The sequence below is a fragment of the Lissotriton helveticus genome, chromosome 11 (assembly GCF_964261635.1).
Source record: "Lissotriton helveticus chromosome 11, aLisHel1.1, whole genome shotgun sequence".
Lineage (NCBI taxonomy): Eukaryota > Metazoa > Chordata > Amphibia > Caudata > Salamandridae > Lissotriton > Lissotriton helveticus.
The window spans coordinates 12,590,615-12,610,886 of record NC_136072.1 but is presented as its reverse complement, the minus strand read 5'-3'; the positions used below and the strand labels follow the sequence as shown (position 1 = coordinate 12,610,886).

General features: G+C 44.1%; 1 protein-coding gene across 3 annotated transcripts in view; it reads right to left on the bottom strand.

The window, feature by feature from the left end:
• The window catches only part of LOC144791850 (putative cation-transporting ATPase 13A4), a 395,602-nt gene that overhangs the window by 255,851 nt on the left and 119,479 nt on the right, over nucleotides 1-20,272 (bottom strand). For all 3 annotated transcript variants that reach the window (XR_013602482.1, XM_078666633.1, XM_078666634.1), the window contains 3 exons: nucleotides 6,296-6,376; nucleotides 5,125-5,194; nucleotides 3,978-4,112 (listed from right to left, as the gene is read on the bottom strand). Coding sequence is in view for 2 of the 3 variants with exons in the window: in XM_078666633.1 (XP_078522759.1) it covers nucleotides 3,978-4,112; nucleotides 5,125-5,194; nucleotides 6,296-6,376 (286 nt within the window). In the remaining variant the exon portion in view is untranslated. The remainder of the gene's footprint in view (nucleotides 1-3,977; nucleotides 4,113-5,124; nucleotides 5,195-6,295; nucleotides 6,377-20,272) is intronic.

Here is a 20,272-nt window from a genome sequence, read left to right as displayed (position 1 = left end):
ACCATACATTTGCGGACACTCAACTAAAGTACATTACAAGTACAAGATCAATAAAATCATTAGAGTTATGAAAGTTCATAAAAATTTATTTTAGTTTGCAACCACATGTCAATTAATTGAATGTCAGACTCTACGCCGGGTCAGTCATTATTTATACCAGTACAGCAATTGCACACATAAGCACAACTACGCATAACCAGTTGTAGCCTGCAATACCAAGGCACTATCATCATATAGTCATGCATTGGTTCAATTATCCAAACATGGGGCCTCATTACAATGGCGGTCGGACTGGCTTCTGCGGTTCTGTCAGAAGCGGTTGGACTGCCACACTCTCAGCGGAAGCAGTCAGACCGACCTTTGAATTAGGAAGCATGCATCGTGTACTCCGACCGACAGCTGAAAGACCGCTAACAGCTTTTCTGTGACCCTCGAAGTGGCAGTCAGAGAAAAACAGCAGCCATAGAACAGTACAGGGATTTCATACCATTGTCCGGATTATGAGGTGGGTTTCCAGCAACCCGACCATAGCGGTTCGACCGCCTGCCTAGAGTCTTTGGAAAAGAAGGATTGGGGTGCATACTCACCCAAATCTGCTTCTCTCCAGCAGCCTCTGCCATGGATCCCTTCCTCCAGGTCCCCCCTACACCTGGGCAGCTGTACCCTGAAGACTACGATCCTTTGGGAGCCGGAATCCATGTAAGTCCCAATTGGTATGTATCCCCATCGACTGGACTGTGCACAATCCACCACAACCAAGCAATGGGGTACATGGTGCACAAGACATATCCCAACATATGTCATGCCTATGTGTACAATACACATGTTGTCTGTGAGTTTTGTATGCATTAGCAGTGACATATTTGGGGGTATGTGCTCTGCCTTAGATGCAACCGCATCTACCCTCTACATTGTAATACGGCAGGGTAACCTTCCCGGCTTTGGCGGTCAGAAAGGTCTCACAAGGACAGCAGCTGGATGGTCGATCCAACCACCTTCGTAATGAGGACTACAGTTTTAAATGCTCAGGCCCAGAGTGTTCCAGTAAGTTATCGCTTATGGTACCCAGATCTCACAGACTTTGAACAGTAAATGTATCCACAATGTTAAGCAGATTTTGGAGGCTTAAGACAACATTATTCCTTAGGTTAAATATATATTGCCGGCTGAGCTTTGCGGAGCAGACTTGGTCCTCAGGTTACCAAATTGTACTATCGTAGGGGTTAAGAAGATTGATATAACCCCAAGATAAAACAGATCTTAGACTCTCAGGTCTCGGATTGCAGTGGTTTCCACCAGGTAGCAGAGATTTTAAATGCTGTCAACGGTAGGAAGGTTGGGGCAACACTTCAAACAGCATCAGTTCCTCTTCCTTCATATTCAACCTTTCCTAATGCAGAGGTTATTGACCAGACTGCAAAGGATGAATGTCCTCATAGTAACCAAGTAGAATCCATTAATGTATGCTCATGTGCCTCGTATTTTAATCTTTAACCTTTAACATATTTGTTTCTTACAATACATTTGTGATTTTATCTAGGGTCCCCTATATCTAATTGGCTTAAATAACTAAAGAAATATGTATTGATTATTCACTTCAGGAGTAGACAAATACTGTTATTTCTTTTTCAATAAATAGTGCTTGTTAAGCACTATTTTAATGAATCGTTAAATTGTTATGTACAGTAGCCAAGTATTCGTAATTCTGCAATTTTGAAAACAATTATCTATTCTGAATTGAGACTGTGAGATTGTTTTCATTTTTAAATTAGATCCCAGTTATTGTGTGCCTGCCTTTACCCACTGACCATTTCCTGTTGCTTTTCAGTCATAGTTAAGTAGATTATTACAATGGAACTTTATAAGAATACTTTGCCAATAACAATTAGGACACTAAGGCCCCCATTAGGATGGCGGGCGGATCGCCCCCACCAGGCCGGTGGGGGCGATCCACCTGCCAACCGTGCCGGAATGACCCCCGCCATATTATTATGGCTGGGGGGTCCGCGGCGGACGGAAAGACCGTCCGCTGCTTTTCTGTCCCGGTCGTGGAAAGGCATGCGGAGTCTGCTTTGGGGGCCCATTGTGGGCCCCCAAGTACTCTGGAGGTTGTGGTTGGTGAACATGTGGGGTACCTATGGTACCCCCCAGCATTTAAAGAACAATGTGGCAGGCACCATGCGGTAACTCACGTTGTGCTTTGAAATGCACAACATGTATTTTTACCATTTTACCATTGCTGCGGGCGGTGCTTTCAGCACCGCCCGCCACAATGTTAAAAATACAGGATGCGCCCGCCACGGTGGCGGGCGCATCCTAATTTCCACCACGGGACCCCCGCCCTTATGGCGGGCAGTCCCTTTCTATGATGGGATGGCCGGCGGACAAAGTCCGCCCGTCATCCTAATGGGCCCCTAAGCATTTTCTCCCCAGCTGGAGAGTGTGTGCACATACAGACACTGAAGTAAAGCATGCTCTTAGTCATTTTCAGAGGGAATACATGTCCTCTGACTCACGACCATGCAGTATGCAAGGACATGAGGTTTTTGAGATGCAGGCAGGGACAATTTAAAATAAGATAAATAGAATTCTTAAGCAGTGTTTGTGTTCTGGTCTTCCTCCTGTCTTCCTCCTGCTACTTTTGAGGTCAGGGGTAACAAGTAAAGTGGTGCGTGCCACAAAGGGAAATCCAGGGGTGACACCCAGTTAATGTCTATGGCAGCATCTGCCCTCTGGTGTTCCAGTAATAGACCACAAACACAGCTTAACCATACTCCTTATTATTGACATGCAGCACCCCTCACTGTTCCCTCAGTACTTGGGGGCACCGGCAGGGGTATAGTGCACCTCAATACTGGCCCGCAGCACTCAAACCTATGCCAGTACTTGTTGGACCCACAATCTGTAGCAACTGCCTAATGCTCTTGCAATACACCCCACTCCCAGTGTTGGAAAGGCCTTTCAGGCAGTCTGGCACTGTCATAAGGGACAGCTTAAAGGGCCAGTGTATGGGCCATTTCTTAGTGCTGTAACTGTTACAATCTCAAATGGTGCTGCCACGAACAGCAGCTGTTTTCTGCAACCCTGGAGCATTTTCCCCAGCAAACTGTTCTTGTTGCTCAGTTTCTGGTGCTACCTTCTCCCCCTCTGAGGCTAGGGGTCCCAAGGGCAAGTCAGGGGTCACATTGGCAGTGCCAGGTGCCTCACTTGAAACCCCTGGTGACTTCTAAATGACGTCTATGCATCATTGCATAGACGTCATTTGAGGTGGTCAAGTGCACTGAGTCCTAGAGCGAACAAAGATTAATTTAAGCAAGAATTGGAGGGTAAAGGCAAAACATTTACAGGAAGACCACCCTGAGACTGAGAGGGCTAACAGTTATCAGGTGTGTACCCGACTCCAGGATTAGTGCAACAGCAGTGGAGCAATACAACTGTTGTGGCCTTAAGTTTAAAACTTTGGAACTAAATGCCACATGACCTCAGACTGACCAACATACTAACCCCATGTAAAGTCTGTATCCATCTGATTAACTTATATTTCACAAACATTCGGACACTTTGAGATTATAGTGACATACAAAAGCAATGGTATGGAGAGGCGTGCTTTATGATATGGTTTATGGTATGGTATGGTATGGTATAGTATGGTTTGGTATGGCATGGCATGGTATGGCACTTCTCTTATAGATGAAATGACCCACACCATATTCCCTGCTTCCCTTGTTCATTTTCCCTCACCCACTGAGAGGAGCAGCACTGAATGCAAAGTTTAGCCTTAACAGTATATTTAGGTCCGCTTGATGTATAACTATTGCACCCCAGCTGCAGCCGCACAGCCTTCATTCCATGCCACACTGTTTGCCTTTAGCAGGATGCTCCATTTCCATCTTGCAGTCCATGTGCAATCTCATCATTTCACACTCACAAAGTCCCTACTAAAGAGATTACTTTTCTGAGCCTGTCAGGGCACTCACCCTCCAGAGGTCATAGGTCGTGACTACCACGGAAACTAGAGTCATAACGATGATGATAATGGCAAGTTCATAGCTCTCATGGAACAGCCAAACACTCACAGCAAGAGCTTGGAATAAGTAAAAGGGATTTAGAACCTGTGTAGAACAAAGAGAAAAGAGATAAAAGTAGCTTTCACAGATTATTTAGATTATTGACATTAATCAATAAACCAATTATTTTCAAGGTCAGTATGTTCTGAAAGAACTACTGCAAGGTGCAAGAGAGTACTGGGTCTGAGAGCCATCCGCCTGCTCCTTGGAGGCTTTCCGCGCGACATTCTAGGTTTCCGTTTGACCGCTGAATTATGATACTGGCAGTCAGCGGGAAACCCGCGTCTGCTTCCATAGGGCTCACTGAGTCCGTCAAGGTGGCGTGCGGCATACTAATCCCAAAATGGCCGCAAAGCCAGCCTTGGCTATCCTGCAGGGATTACAATGTCGCTTTTGCCTGCCTTTTCATGGCGGTCCGCCTGCCATGAAAAGGTAGACAGAAATTGAATTTGGGGGGCCCTAGCAAAGCCCCTTCCCCCTTGCCCTCTAAACACCCCATGGTGCCAGCCACATGGTGCAGGGATGTTTGAAAACATCAATTTTTCTATTGCAGCTTGTAGTGCGCACAAACTGTAATAGAAAAATGGATGTTTCCAACCACCTATAGGGCGTTCAAATCCCAATATTGTGATGGAACTGCCGACTAATTGTCGGGCGATTCATTTCCGTTATGGTGTCGGTCGGACGCGTGTCCGATCGACATCATAATCAGGCCCATAATATCTCTGGATATTATTATAATGAATTTAAATTGGGGAGTACAGTTTTTAGGGATAGTGAATTATTTCCCACAAAATGTTTGATCAATTACCACCAGTAGGACAGCAAAAATGCATAACTGCAGCTAAATGTTTGCTATTATGCAATGGAATCAGGCTACAGCTATGACACAGAAAATTTGAATCTCTATATATTAATTTAGCGTGTCACATCTGAAAGAGCTGCCATTGTACTCAGCCAATTAATAACTGATTAACCTATTAAAAATTGTATCAGCCAATCAACTGCCTATTTGGTTGTTTTCTGCACAAAGTAAGAGTCCAGGAGCTCATCTTACCTCTTTGAAGAGCAGTTTCCAAACTGGGACTACCTCAACTTCAATGGCATTGGGTCCACATATCAGTTTCCTACAAAGAACAATTCCTTGGTTAGTAATAGACAATGAAAACATACAATATGTAAACATCATACCTGCCTGAGGTTCCAGCACCTGGTTAGACCCTCCACGCCTCAGATCCCATGACCTTCTCAGAATTGCAAGACATTGACTCCGCCTGGCTGTGAACTGATTCTTACACTACTTCAAGCCACTTGGTTATGGATGAAGGGCACATTTATCATCAAGGATGCAAACTGGGGTTCAACTGAAGTAGCAGCTGATTGCATCTTCCCCACATGTCCCAGTGAATCCTGCATCATCAGAGCTGTGCTGTTTCCAAGGTCCATGCATGAGCAGCTTCCCCAGTCCAGGTCTGTTCCTTGCTCTCTTGCAGTCCTCCATTTATGATGCTATAAACAGGACTACAAGTGCTTCAGTGCAAAGAAAAGCCTGACTTGATGAGAACCTCAGTCATGGACAAGGGAATCTGGACAGCCCTGCATCTGTCACCTCTGACCTATGTGTGGAATGATGGAACAAGCAGTGGATCATAGGGGGTGCCTGGGTAGGTCTCTGGTGTGGGAGGAGTGTGCACACTCACTGCCTGTAGCACTGTAGTCACTTCAGAGAATGGAGCCCTGCATCCCTTTACACTGATGCTGGCTCATGGAAGGCACAGCAGAAGTCTCTGTAACATCTCACTGATACTTTGCTGCTTGCCACAGTAACCGCCAAAGCCTAACATGGCGACTTACTGTGAATGTGGTGGCCATCTTTGAACAGTAAGATCATTCTGTGGGAGTACAGGAGCAACGCGCAGGATTGGCTTTTTGCATAATTTTGTGATAGCAAATTACGTGAATTTTACACACCTCTACTAACAAAATGTGCAGTTTGGCAACCATGCATGTTGAAACAATTTGAAACAACTTGAATCCCACAAAAAATATAATGCTGCAGAAGACCTCCAATGATCAGCTCCATAAACTTTCAAAGAGTACTTGTGAAATCCGATTTTTTTTCAGTGAGTTTAAGTACTACACAAGTGCTTTGCTAGAGTGTAGTGCACTTAACATCAATAAATTGGACTGTGCTGCTCATTTTGAATGCTGGGTCACAGGCTTCCTACCTGATGTCTTGCTCTTCACTTGTGAATCCAGATCCAAACTTTGTGTGTATGTCAGTGCAGGAGTAATTGTCCTCCAGAGCCCTGAAATGAGAACACAGGCAATTAGTTTGCAAATTGTTTAAAACTGAACTCCAACAAAACAGAGGTGATTGTATTTGGAAACAACCCTCATGTATGGACCTCAGATTGGTGGCCAATAGACATGGGAAATCATCCTACCCCAACTCTTAAAGTTAAAAACTTAGGAGTAATAGTGGACATAAACTGACCTTCTGTGACAACATTGCTTCAGTTGTATCCTCTTGTTTTCTGATTTTGCGTGTTTTAAAAATAAAACCTTATCTAGCGGACAGCCATTTTAGGACGGTAGTCACAGTCCTTGTAATGGCATGCCTGGATTATTGCAATGGGATCTATCTGAATGCCCAAATATAACTTCTTAATAGGCTTCAGTTAGTTCAAAATGCTGCTGCCAGACTTCTGTCTGGCATTCCTAAATTTGTTTCAGTCTGAAGAGAACTAACTCGGTTACACTGGCTCCCGGTGAAACAAAGGGTTTGCTTTAAGGCCCTTTGCATAGCCTTCAAAGCCCTTAATGGAACCGGCCCGACCATCTGAGGAAGAGGTTTAAATGGTATACCCCCAGTAGGACACTGCGATCCTTGGGTGCTAAATATGTCCAAACACGACCTTAAAAAATGGCTGGGGAGGGAGTTTTATCACCTGCACATCCAAGGCGTGGAACGGGTTACCGTTCCACCTGAGGAATGCTGCCAATCTTCTCTTCTTCAGAAGGGGTCTGAAGACCTGGCTGTTCTCTCTTTGATTGCATCGACCAACGTTTAGGATAGCTCAGCGCCAGGACACCCAAGGGTATGATATGATATGATATGATAAATGGACCTTGAAGAGCGCACGTACACCTACGGTTTCTTGGCGCTGGGGTGGGAGGGCTGAGTGGTACAGAGCAGGGTGAACTAGTTGTGAGCCAACGAGAAGAGCCAAGTTTTAAGTGACTTTCTAAAAAGAGTGTAAGAGGGAAGCAGGCAGAGTGCAGGGGGGAGGGAGTTCCAGAAGGGAGGAGCCTGGGTAGAAAATCTCAGGCCTCCATGTTTCTTACACCTGAAGGAGCAGGGGGTAAGAAGATTGGAATTGGAGGAGCGGAGAACACGTAGAGGAGCATGTCGGTGTAAAAGAGAGGAGATGAAATAGGGTCCCTGAGAGGAAAGGGCTTTATGGATCAGGCAGCCAAGTTTGAAGAGGCTGCGCTGGGCAACTGGGAGCCAATGAAGGTTCTTCAGGAGAGGATTGGTGTGGCTAAATTTTGGAAGACCATAAATCAATCTGGCTGCCTGATTCTGAATGAGCTGGATGCGTTGTAGTTGTATCTGTGCGCTTCTTATAAATTCAAATAACATAACATAACCTAATGTAGTTTACACATTTCTGAAACAAATACACTGATCCACGAGGCCTTCCTATGTGCTTACTTCAGGTTAATTACTACCCATAGACCTAAGCCCATTAAGAAGGCTTTGATCTCAAAGATGTGAGGTCCCATGGCGGACAGAACAATGCATGGTTGCATCAGAACCTAGCCTCCAGGTTATAGGGCCACAGGCGGTAAATGCTGGGTGATTCTAAAGTGGCGGGCAGAGAGGAGGAGGGGGACAGTCAGCATTGGTGCCCTAGACAGTGGGGCCTAGCATAAATTAGATGCCTGCAACATGTGCATAGAGGAGACTCTACCAGTGCCCGAGAAAACATTCTAAGGACCTGATCAATGCATGGCGAGGCCCCTTGTGCTGTAGGTGGCACAGCGCCATTATTGGGAATGCGTCAGTCAGCTTGACATACAGACTGTGTATTAAACTGACATACAATCAGTGGTGTATCAGGAAGAGTCTCGGGCGTTGCACACGCATCAGCCATCAGAAACACCAATGCACACTAGGGCCCGGATTTATTGAAAGGCTGCACTGGAAATGTGTCACTCAAGGGACCCAAGGGCAATCTGATCCTTAAATCAGATTTGCTACACAAAGCCATCTTGTAGGGCCCTGCTTGGCTTGGTAAATCAAGATTAACCCAAAGCATTGATAGTCACTGCCTTGCATTACTCTGCGCCGGGAGGGTATTACATGGTTGGAGAGTGGACGTTTCCATGCAGCAACCCATGCTTGTTGGCACATTTTCAGATTTACCAAGGGTAGTAACCCTGGAAATGTGTCAGACATGTTTACCTTCTCGATAAATATGCAAAGCACAGAAATATCTTTATTTCTTCTTGTTGTTTTTCGGCCACACTAACATTCTAGTCACCCAGACAATGTATCTTATGAATAGTAGTTTTGGTTTTTAACATACCAAGCAGTGTTTTGAGTGGGCATAGTTATGTCTCTTCTAAGCACTCATTTCTGTCCTTGAGAGTGCTGTTTCAGCAAAATAAATCTGGAAGCCAAAAAATATATAAAGCTGTACCTGACTAAATACTTTGTGGAGGAGGGCTAGGAAAGTAAGGAGAAGGACCAGTAGGATGAGGATGATGACCAGTAGGAGAATAAGGGTCAGGGGGTGGACCACCAGGAGGGCAAGGATGATCAGACCTACCACTACTGGGACAAGAAGAGCCAGGCTGAGGAGACCTAAACCATGAGGACCAGGGTTACCAATGCCAGAGGGGACCAAGAACAAATAGATGAGGAGGAAAAGGACAAGGAAAATCGGACTAGGCGACCCAGGGTGAAAAGGATCAGGAGGCACAGGAGTATGTGGAAGAGGGGGATGCGGACTTAGAGGGCAAGGGCCCAAAGTAAAAGTAAGATCTGGGGTAGAAGACCTTAACAGCAAGTATGGCTAGGAGGGCATGAGTGCAGCGAAACCAACCTGGACCAGAGGGATGAGCATGACCAGGGTCAGGAGAAGAAGACCCAGGTAGACAGATAAAAGAGCACCAGTACAAGGAGACAAATGGAATGGAGGATCAGAGAAAGAAGGACCATAGAGATCAGATCAAGTATAACCAAGAGGAAAGCAAATGAAACAGGATCGGGAAGACCACAGCAGGAATTGAAGAGGGTCACCAGGAGGCCCTAGATGAAAATTACCAGGAGGGATATAAATAACCAGGATGTCAAGGCTTATTGGAGCTGGTATCAGAAGCTCAATGAGGGTCAGACTCTGGAGGATCCTAAATCAGGGTGACAAGGACTAAATGAACCAGGGTTAACAAGCATCATGGGAACTAGGAGGACCAGTAACAAAGGGATGAGCAAGACCAGACTCAAGATGAGCATTACTAGGAGGATTATGATAGAGGGAACCAAGGTCAGATGGACAAGAACAAGGTAGAACAGGGAGACCAGGAAGACTAGTAGGGTCTGAAAAACCAGGCAAGGACCAGAACCAGAAGACATCATACACGAGGACCAGACAAAGGAGTACTAGAACTACAACCAGGACTACAGGGGTCAGGAGCAGAAGGTAGGAACAGGCTAACTAGAAGCCTAGATAAACCAGAAAGCAGTATTAGGAGGACTGATGGATGAGAATTAGGGTAAGGAGGAAATAAAGGTCCAGGACCAGGAGCCTGTGAAACACGGGGCCCGGGATCTAAATAACGAGGAGGAGGAATACATAAGAATGATGAGCAAGCAGGGCAGGAACATCACCTGAAGGGACAGGAAATTCATAGGCTAGCATGAACTTGAGGTCATGGATGAAGGGAACATTTACCCTCAACACTAAGCATCATCAGATCTAGGAAAGGCTCAGAGGATGTGTGATGGGCCAGGATCACAAAATCATGTGCGCAAGGAGCAGGAGGACTACTGCCAGTAGGATTGGGGCCATATGAAGAGGAGGATGAGGAACAGAACCTGAAGGACAGTGACTAGTAGGACCAGGATAAGCAGGGCATTGAGTACGAACACCAAGGGGACCAGTACCAAGGGCACACAGAAGACCAGAGGAAGGAGGACTAGATGAACTAAAAGGATCATGACCAGGAGGATTGGCAACAGGGCAAAGAGGGTCACGAGGATCAGGAATTAGGGGACCAGGGCTCAGATTACCAAACAGGGCAGAGCATTCATTGCAAGTAGCAGGTCCAGGGTGAGGAGAATCAGTTGTAAGAAGTCCAACCAGGACCTGATAGTCCAAGGGATTGAACATTGGTGGCCATGAGGACCAAAACAAAAATGGTCAGGCTCAGGAGGAACTGAACAAGGAGAAGCTGGATCAAGAGGACCAGGATCAATGGCTGCCTCACCAGGAGGACTAAAAGGACAAGGAACAGATTCAAGACCAGGATAACCCAACCCAGGAGACATAGGCTGAGGGAGTGCCAAGGCATGTGAGACATGATGGACAACTGTGGCAGACTTCAGCGGTGGGCAGGCTACTCGCGCGCTCTATGCTGATTACTTCTATTAATTTTTAAATTTGCACAACCCAGCCGATTGAGTGCTGTGTTGCCCGTGCTGTGTGTTTTAATTACTGTGTTGTTTGCTGATTAAAAGCATCGCGCTGGTAAAATTGTTCTGATCATTCTGAACGCTAGCTTACCTCTATCTTCTTCGCTCCAGACCCCGTTCCGCCCCGGCTGTGTGCCGTTTGAGCGGAGGGTCAGCCCATGAGCGACACTTCCTGTGTGGTCTTGCACCACTTCCGCCCTGCCTCTCACCCGTGCAGGTCAGCGGACTAGTGTCTGCAGAACTTTTTTGTATATCTTGTTCCTGTCCCACCCCGCGCTCAGACAACTGTGGCAGACTTCAGCGGTGGGCATGCTACTCGCGCGCTCTATGCTGATTACTTCTATTCATTTTTAAATTTGCACAACCCAGCCGATTGAGGGCTGTGTTGCGCATGCTGTGTGTTTTAATTACTGTGTTGTTTGCTGATTAAAAGCATTGCGCTGGTAAAATTGTTCTGATCATTCTGAACGCTAGCTTACCTCTATCTTCTTCGCTCCAGACCCCGTTCCGCCCCGGCTGTGTGCCGTTTGAGCGGAGGGTCAGCCCATGAGTGACACTTCCTGTGTGGTCTTGCACCACTTCCGCCCTGCCTCTCACCCGTGCAGGTCAGCGGACTAGTGTCTGCAGAACTTTTTTGTATATCTTGTTCCTGTCCCACCCCGCGCTCAGACAACTGTGGCAGACTTCAGCGGTGGGCAGGCTACTCGCGCGCTCTATGCTGATTACTTCTATTCATTTTTAAATTTGCACAACCCAGCCGATTGAGGGCTGTGTTGCGCATGGTGTGTGTTTTAATTACTGTGTTGTTTGCTGATTAAAAGCATTGCGCTGGTAAAATTGTTCTGATCATTCTGAACGCTAGCTTACCTCTATCTTCTTCGCTCCAGACCCCGTTCCGCCCCGGCTGTGTGCCGTTTGAGCGGAGGGTCAGCCCATGAGCGACACTTCCTGTGTGGTCTTGCACCACTTCCGCCCTGCCTCTCACCCGTGCAGGTCAGCGGACTAGTGGTTCACGGCAGTCTAACATAAATGACCACTTGGGTCAAGCGCAGCGGGAGCGCCGACTTCGCGCTAAAGTCGCGCATAAGTGAAGCCCGTCGGCGCCCGTCCGCGGCCTGCCGGGGCATGGGGCACGTCACTCTGCCCAAGGCATTACTTATTCCCCCGCCCAACTCCGCTGTCTCCAGGGCCCATGGCCTTTAGCCACTATTACTCGTACTCGCATTTGTTCTCTTGGTCTGTCTCCTGCCCTTTCTTTCGCCATCCCCCCCTCCCATCACAGTCCCCCCAATCCCTCTGGGGTGATGTTAATCTTGGAGCCACTAAAGCCCTTTCTGTATACTATTTGAACACCCGGTCCGCAGTAGCCCACTCGCATGAACTTTCGGTGCTGCTGGATCTCCATGCACCAGACCTTCTTTTTTTACCAGAGACCTGGTTTGCTGAAGACTCTCTTCCTGTTTTATTGGCCACTCTCCCAGCCCCATATTATGCTATACGTGCGGATCGCTCTAATGGCCGGGCTGGAGGTGGCGTAGCGGTCATTGCCCGGGCTGACTTCCCTTTTCAAACTATCTCTTTGCCAGATATTCCCACTACGGAGTACCTGGCTATTCGTACCACTGCTATTACAACCCCTCTTACCTGTGTACTTATTTACCGCCCCCCCAATCCCCTTTATTGTTTCTCCCCAACTTCTTGGAACTATTGGCCACGGTCACGGTCAATCACTCTTCCATCTTGCTCTTGGGTGATTTTAATTTTTGGCCGTCAGATCCCGCAGAATGCCCCTCCTCAAAAGATTTTACAGATACCCTCCTATCCCTTAATTTTATATCCCATATTCATTCTCCCACCCACGTTAAAGGGCATATCTTGGACCAGATTTGGTCCTTGAATTGTCCCGTAAAATCCCTCTCTATTTCACCTTGTACTTGGTCGGACCATCACCTGATTTCATTTGACCTTCCCACCCACCCCCGGGTTAGGCCCTCACTTCCTAAAAATGTCTGGGTCCGAGCCTGGGGGCGAATTGATCCCGACAATCTTTCCACCCTACTTGCTGCCTCTTCTCCATCCCTACTAGGTTTATCTACCGTATCCCAAGCTACGTCCATTGATCAGTGGCTCTCTTCAGGTTGTGAGTCCATTGCCCCTCTGAAACAGATCACCACGAAGCGAGAGAAGGATGCTAACCTGTGGTTCAATGAAGAGCTAAAAACGACCAAATTAGCGGTACGCAGAGCGGAGCGTGCCTGGAGCGGAAACTACTGCCCCTCACTCCGATTGGAGTTTACCAACATCCTGACTCAATACAAAAAGGCTATCTTGGTGGCTAAAACAGCGTATTTCTCCTCTAAAGTTCTCTTAGCTGAGAACCAATCAAGGGAAATTTTTTCGATTGTGCACAACTTGGCATTCTCCGACAGAACCACCCTGAAGCCTACTCCTTCCCAGGAACTCTGTCACTCCCTAAACAACATTTTTATCCAGAAAATTGCCACGATCAAAGCTAATATTCCTCCTCCTTCCCCTACTTTTGTAGACCCTCAGTGTCCTCCCCCTAAGGGACGACTCGCCACTTTCCCTCCCTTGACCAAGGATTCCTTGGCCTCGATAATCCCCCTTGTTAAATCCGGCTCCCCCTTAGATCCCTGCCCTGCTCACATCCTCCGTCACATTTTTATCACTTGTTCTGACCCCCCCCTTCACTTTCTTAATAGTTCTCTCTCTCAGGGTGTTGTTCCCATCTCACTCAAAACTGCTGTTATCGTCCCTATTTTGAAGAAACCGGGCGCAGATCCCTCAGCCCCCGCCAACTATCGCCCCATTTCCCTCATGCCATTCTTAGCAAAAGTGCTCGAGCGCCATGTCACCTGCACTTTGAGCTCTTTTGTGGAGATGTATGGGGCTTTGGCTCCTCGCCAGGCTGGTTTTCGCCCCGCACACTCTTCGGAGTCCGTGGTACTTGCGGTCCTTGATAACCTCAGGGAGGGGATGGATACTAACCAGACCCAGGCCTTGGTCCTCCTAGATCTCTCAGCCGCCTTCGACACAGTTGATCATACCATCTTACTATCCCGTGTCAGGGCGGCGGGGATCGGGGGTACCGCCCTGGTATGGCTATCCTCCTTCCTGAGAGACCGCACCCAGGCGGTTCGCCTGGGTGATTTTTCCGCGGACTTCCGGAAAGTTCAGTGCGGGGTCCCCCAAGGCTCTTCCCTTTCACCCCTTTTGTTTAACCTTTACATTGCCCCTCTTATTTTTTCACTGCAGCAAATGGAGGTCAACGTATTTAATTATGCGGATGACCTCCAACTCATTTTCAACCTGTCTTCTTCCCCTGCTTCTGTTTCTAATTTTAAATCTATCATGATTCATATCCGGGACTGGATGAACCACAACCATCTGAAACTCAACCCAGACAAGACCTAGCTGGTGTTGACAGGTGGTTCATCCAGTCCCTGGTCTTCCATATTTTGGCCCCCTTCCCTAGGTTCCCCACCTGTCCCCTCAACCTCAGTAAAAACATTGGGCATTAAACTCAATTCCCAGCTCACCCTTCACTCCCAGGTTAGTTCTCTGGTGTCTTCTTCTTTTCTCTCACTACGCACTATACGTAAGGTGTCCCGTTTCTTTTCCTTTGATGCCCTGAAATTGATCATTTTGGCAATGGTCATTTCCCGCCTGGATTACGGCAACGCCCTATATGCAAGTATACCTGCATATAGCTTAAGGCGTTTGCAGCAGATCCAGAACCAGGCGGCACGGCTGGTGTTTAAACTGCCAAAATCCCACCATGTCACTCCCCTCCTTAAATCTTTACATTGGCTCCCAGTACGCGAACGCGATCAATTCAAACTTGCTTCAATTATCTTCCAAGCACGACTAGGTACGGCACCGGTTTTTATTTCATCTGAGATCACCCCATATGTACCTACTAGGGAACTGCGTTCATCCACCAAAGCCCTACTCACTGTTCCGAGGTTCCGGAGGAAGAAATGGGGAGGATCGAAGTTTGCGACTCTTGCTCCATTCATCTGGAATTCCCTCCCTTCTAACTCTCTACTCCCAATTCCGGAAACAGCTTAAAACTTACCTGTTTATTAAATCCTTCAATTAGTTTATTAGCACCCTTGCCTTTTCCCATACCTAGTTCCTGCCTTCCCCGCCCTGATATCTGTTAGTTGCAGCGCCATGAAGCCGTCGGCGTACGTGCGCTATATAAATAATGTTAAATTCAAATTCAAATTCAAATTCAAATTAAATTCAAATTCATGGACCAGGACCTGCGGTACCATGGCTAGGAATTTGAGGACAAGGTAACTAGAGGGCCAAAGCACGTGAGACATGATGGACCAGGACCTGTGGTACCACAGCAAGGAATTTGAGGACAAGGTAACTAGAGGGCCAAGGCATGTGAGACATGATGGACCAGGTCCTGTGGTACCAAAGCTAGGAAGTTGAGGACAAGGTGACTTGCACCAGGAGCATGAAACAGGTACAATAGTTGGTGGAACAAGACTGGGACAACCAAGATGGGCCATGATGGCCAAAAGGCAAAGTTTATTATAACAAGCAGAATAGGACAAGAAGAACTAGTATGACCAGAACCAAGGAGACCAGAACTAGGGTTGCTGGTGAAATTCACTGGCAAAATATCGACCCTAAAAATATCCCCATACCAAAATATGGTGACCAAAATATCGATGTAAAAAAATCGTCATCCTATAAATTAAGTACAAAAATATTGGAAAAATATCACTGTAATAAATCTTGTTGTATTAAATATTGTTTTTTGAATATATATAAATTAAAATGATACATATTAACCCGTAGCATTAATGTAAAATAGATGTAGAATATATTTTAACAAATATACGAAATAAACTTGATTAGAAAAAGTTAAGCACACATATATAATAATTAATACATATATATATATATATATATATTCACTGAAAAAAACATAGGTTACAGGCAGGTTATAGTTAGGAATTATAATTTAAAAACCTTAGAAATTCACTGAAAAAACCATAGGTTTCAAGCAGGTAAGCAAGACCTGGCTCTTCGATTGAACAGAACTGTGGTTCACCCCAGCACATTGAGACCCTCACAGGTGAGTAGCATGCTTACAATTTCCTGATTGATTGATTATTTGAAGAGTTACCAGTCGCCATTTGCCTCCAGACAATTTTATTTAAACCTTTTTTATGACTAAGAAAGCACAATTTGTCATTTATATTCCAATAAACCCCTGAGGAGAACTACTAACTCTATGTAAAAATTTGCTTTAAATCTTTCAACTATGGACCAGTGACACTGTTGCAATGTGTAAACAGACGTCACCCAGCACAGATGGAAGCTGATGTTATCTCCTCTATCTGCTACTACCCACAACTGAACAGCAGATTATGGTATGACACTCCCACTGCATTAAAATAAGACAAAGCATGCAAGCTCCGATAAGATATAGTTAAGATTCGCAGACAATAGAACGGGCACTGTGCATGGTCAACAGATATGGATCCTAGAAATTAAAATAATTCCTCTAAGATATGTCCATATTAGGCAAATGTTGCCATTGTCTTAAAAGCAGATCTCCCAAAATCCGCTGTTGACTTATGCACACTTCGCCTTGGCAAATTCATGGCTCATGTAACACTCCGAGATGAAGAATTCTAGAGCTGGGCCTGATGTGATCCTACAGAACACAGGGACTTCAGGACTTGAATGTGAAGCTGGGGCTCAGGAGGTGCGGACAGCACATTAATGTCGATTCCGATTTAGGACGGAAAACGTCCAACCCGATACGGCAATTTTTCCACCTGAACCGTACAGATGTCTTACAAATGGTTGAGTACAATGCAATGCTTGAAATGTATGACGGACTCGCCGGAAATCATATTATACATCTGAGTCAGCAGGAAAGGAGCCACACACGAACGACTTGTATACGCAAGAGTCGAGATAGCCAAGCATCAACCCGACGCAACAGACAAGTACGCAAACGACTCCATGTAGCTAACCATTAACACAACACGACAGACTTGGACGAGAGCTATTCCAAATAGCTAAGCATTAACAAGACCTGACAGACTCAGACGCGAACGATGCCACATAGCCAAGCATTAACAAGACCCGACAGACTCGGACGCGAATGATGCCACATAGCCAAGCATTAACACGACCCGACAGACTCGGACGTGAACAATGCCACATAGCCAAGCATTAACACGACCCAACAGACTCGGATGCGTTTGATGCCACATAGCCAAGTTTCATGACACGACAGACTTGGAAGCGAACAATGCCACATAGCCTAGTATGAATAGTACACAAGAACAAGCATCAGGTGCCGTCAAATTGACTTACATAATGTGAATTTGTTTTACGATGGAAACAGAAAAAAGACTACTAAAAAAGGCAATGTCATCTCCAAAAATAAACAATTTCAATTAATAAGACACACCCACAACCCAACCTATATAAAAGGAGCCAAAGCTTCCCAACACCATTTGCTACTTCGACAGACATGAAAGCAGACCACACTACTACACAGACAACTAATCTAGCCACCACAAACACACACAACTGATCCAACATACAACCTCCACACAACTAGCACCACAGAAACACACATCCACTCACACTCACTCACTCTCACCTTCACATACACATACATCTCCACCAACACCCATCACCATGCCCCCAAAGAAGAATCCACAGTTCTTAGCTTCTGAGTTGGAAGTGAAGATAGATGAAATCATCCGAGTTGAGCCACAGTTATTTGGCATCTTGGCCCAACAGACCTCCCAGTCCTAGAGAACCAAGATGTGGGAGAGAATTGTCAACAAGGTGAATGCCCGTTCACCTACCTTGCGCACAAAGGAGGATGTCCGGAACTGATATTTTCACGTTCGCAGGAGGATAAAGAGGCTCATTGCCAGAGAACATGCCCTGAGCACCATGACTGGCGGTGGACGTCATAAACCGGTGCATTTCACCACCTGGGAGGTGAAGGCGCGGGACCTCCTACCACAGGAGGCCATAACTGGATTAGCTGGAATCCCAGAACCTGGTGAGGCACATGTACAAATAGTCTAAAATTACCTCAAATACACAGCCACAGACATCAAAGCAAGTCATCTTGTATGTAACTCTGTACATCCTGTTATGGAACCCTGAAACATGCTGGCACAATTGTACTGGGTGGGAGTAGGACTGGAAGCAATGACTACTGCCACCAGCACACACTAGTCACGTACACACACACACACCTCAGTCCCACAAGAACACTCCTGTCACTATGCTATCCCTGAGAGTGAATGCAAATGCCCTGTCAAGATGGCTACACAGGGCCATCACGTACGAAAATCTAAAAAATGCACTGCCAGTCCTTGGCCTACTCACACAACTACAGACCATAACCTCAACTGTACATTCCACACACTGACAGGTAAAGATCAGTCACATGTGCCCTCAATGTGCATGCTACAAATGTGCTACAAATGTGTGTGGAGGACAGGACACACTCTAATTAGCAGTCACACCACATAACATAAAACACACACAGCACACACAGATAAACACAAATCAACGACAATGCCCAGGGACAGTAGATGTGAGGTGTAATGCAAGATGGCCGACAATATTGCGTTGTGTCATGTGCAAATTTCTGACAAAAAAAATATAGAAAGACATAATATCGAGGTACAAAAATACCGGAGCATTAATATAGATGTCAACAATATCGACATCCTATCTACAACAAGGTAAGTACAAAGATATCAGAAAAAAATATTGATGTAAAAAATATCGTTTTTCAAAAAAAAATCGTTTTTTTAAATTAAAAAAATATGGAAAATAAATTAAATAATACTTAAAAATATAATAAACATAGGTAAAAATAATATATAATATTTCAAATTAATAGGTAATATACATAATTTAATACAAAATGTATCTAACATATACATATAATATAATATATATATATATATATATACTTACTTAATAATATTTTTTATAATCAAGAATATTATGGATTAAACAAATTCATCTATCCACATAAAATATTAACATAAATAAAAATTAAATAATTATGCAAAACAAATTGCATTTTTTTTTTTACTTTGAATAGTTTTAGCATGAATTATATACTACATTAGCTAAAACTATACAAAATATATTAAATAACACAGGGAATAAAATAGTAGTATAACTAAAAAAAAACAACAGTAAGTAAAATGTTGGATAGCGTAGAGGAAAAAATTACTATTTCCACTCCAAAGAGTGCAACAGTAGGGAAAGTGTTGGATACCGTAGGGGTAAAAATTACTATTCCCACTCCAGAGAGTGCAAACGTAGGGAAAGTGTTGGATAGCGTAGGGGTAAAAAATACTATTCCCACTCCAAAGAGTGCAACAGTAGGAAAAGTGTTGGATAGCGTAAAAGTTAAAAATACCATACTAAATTAATATTTTACAATATTTAAAAAATGTATTATCAAATAAATCTAAACTATTTACAAATACCAATACATAAATATTAGAAACATAATAACCAATGAATAATTAAGTAAAAATAAATTAATTATAAATACCAATTAATAATAATTAATTACCAATTAATAATGAATCACCAATAATATCATTGACAAACAGAATTAATCAAAATAAATTATAACTTAATTACATTAAAATTACTTTCCACCCTACTCCCCTATGAACTCATAACCAACCACATAACATAATTATCAAATAATCAATTAATAAAAATGATTTACCAATTACTAAATAATTAACAATGATATAATTAACAATTAATTAAAATAAATGATTACTTAATTACATTTAAATTACTTCCCACCTTATTCCCCTATAAACCCATAACCCGCTACAGAACATAAGTATCAATTAATCAATTAATTTAAATTCATTACAATTAATAAAAATGAATTACCAATTAATTAAAATCAATGTATAATTCATAAAAATGTATAATTAATTTATTATAATTAAATTGCTTCCCACCCTATTCCACTATAAACCCACAACCCGCTACAGAGCATAATTACCAATTAACCAATTAATTTAAATTAATTACCAATTCATAAAAATTAATGACCAATTCATTCAAATTAATTTATAATTCCTAAAAATTAAAAATTGAATTAGTATAATTAAATTACTTCAAACCCTATTCCCCTATAATCCAACAACCCGCTACGGTACTAAAATACAAAACTTTAATAAATCACATTAAAAAAATAGTACATATGAAATACATAATAATATACATAAAAATTATATAAAAATCGATATTAGTAACATCGATATTACTAACATTGATATTAGTACCCTCGATATTACTAACATCGATATTAACAAAATCGATATTACTTACCTTCGAGATTCTGTCCCATCAATATTAAAACTATCGATATTACTTACCTTCTATATTCTGCTCCCTTCGATATTTAAACATCAACATTATTGTA